Genomic DNA, 859 nt, shown 5'->3' on the forward strand with positions numbered 1-859 from the left:
CCCTCTTTCTTCATGCATTACTCTGCAGTTATAATATGATTTACACAAATATAACAGATTTTTTTTTACTGTTTCTACTAGATTCAGTTAGTAAGGACTGGTGAATATCCACGGTTACCAAATCTAATAAGGTTTGAAATGCAAGTCAAGCTTTGGAAAAGTAGCAAAATATTTACCTGATTTTAATTAAATTATCGATCTTTTGGCGAACCAACTACTTTGCTTGGGCGAAATCCCACGTAACTTTCTCTAGTGCCAGAATGTCGGTTTTCTTTAAATTTACCGCAATTCAGCAAGACTGACCTTCTGCTGGAGCTACTGTCACTGCTGGAAGACTGTCTCCTCGGCTTCTTCTCCTTTTCTCTGGCTTTCCGCTCCTTCTCCGAGCCGCTGGAGGATGCCGATCGACTTCGACTACGAACCCTAAAACGAGAAATATTTCCATAAGTATGCAATTTATTGATATAATTGTTATGCTGTGAAACTTGTGATATTATAAACTAGCTTTGTGATAGATTTAGAAGTCGGATGAGTAACGGATGTTCATGTTATTCGGTGATATATCTTACATCGTCGATCCTGCTATGCCAATGGCGGTTTTGTTTATAAACGCCACTACGTCCGTCAAATGAGCCACGAAATTATTACAAGAATCCATTTCAAAAATATATCTTTAAGGCTGGTTTTGTGTACGTGAAATTTAGAATACTTCTTAATATATCAGATAAACTATAATTAGGTGTTTCCGTTATTGAAACTCTTAAAAACATACTGTGAAAATTTCGCTTGATTGTAAACGTTTCATCAAATATAGAAAATTCAGCAAAGGTTTCAAGGAATAACTAAAGTAAAACAGGGT

The 859-nt window shown here is 35.9% G+C and overlaps 1 protein-coding gene across 1 annotated transcript in view; it reads right to left on the minus strand.

Moving 5' to 3' along the window:
* Nucleotides 1-708, minus strand: part of LOC119585661 (RNA-binding protein with serine-rich domain 1-B-like) — a gene marked incomplete in the record, with an annotated part of 8,286 nt that extends 7,578 nt beyond the window's left edge. The window contains 2 exon segments of the mRNA XM_037934337.1: nucleotides 304-423; nucleotides 570-708. Of these exon segments, the coding sequence (XP_037790265.1) occupies nucleotides 304-423; nucleotides 570-658 (209 nt within the window).
* Between the last annotated feature and the right edge of the window lie 151 nt (nucleotides 709-859).

The sequence above is a fragment of the Penaeus monodon genome, chromosome 20 (genome assembly GCF_015228065.2).
Source record: "Penaeus monodon isolate SGIC_2016 chromosome 20, NSTDA_Pmon_1, whole genome shotgun sequence".
NCBI classification, from domain to species: Eukaryota; Metazoa; Arthropoda; class Malacostraca; order Decapoda; family Penaeidae; genus Penaeus; species Penaeus monodon.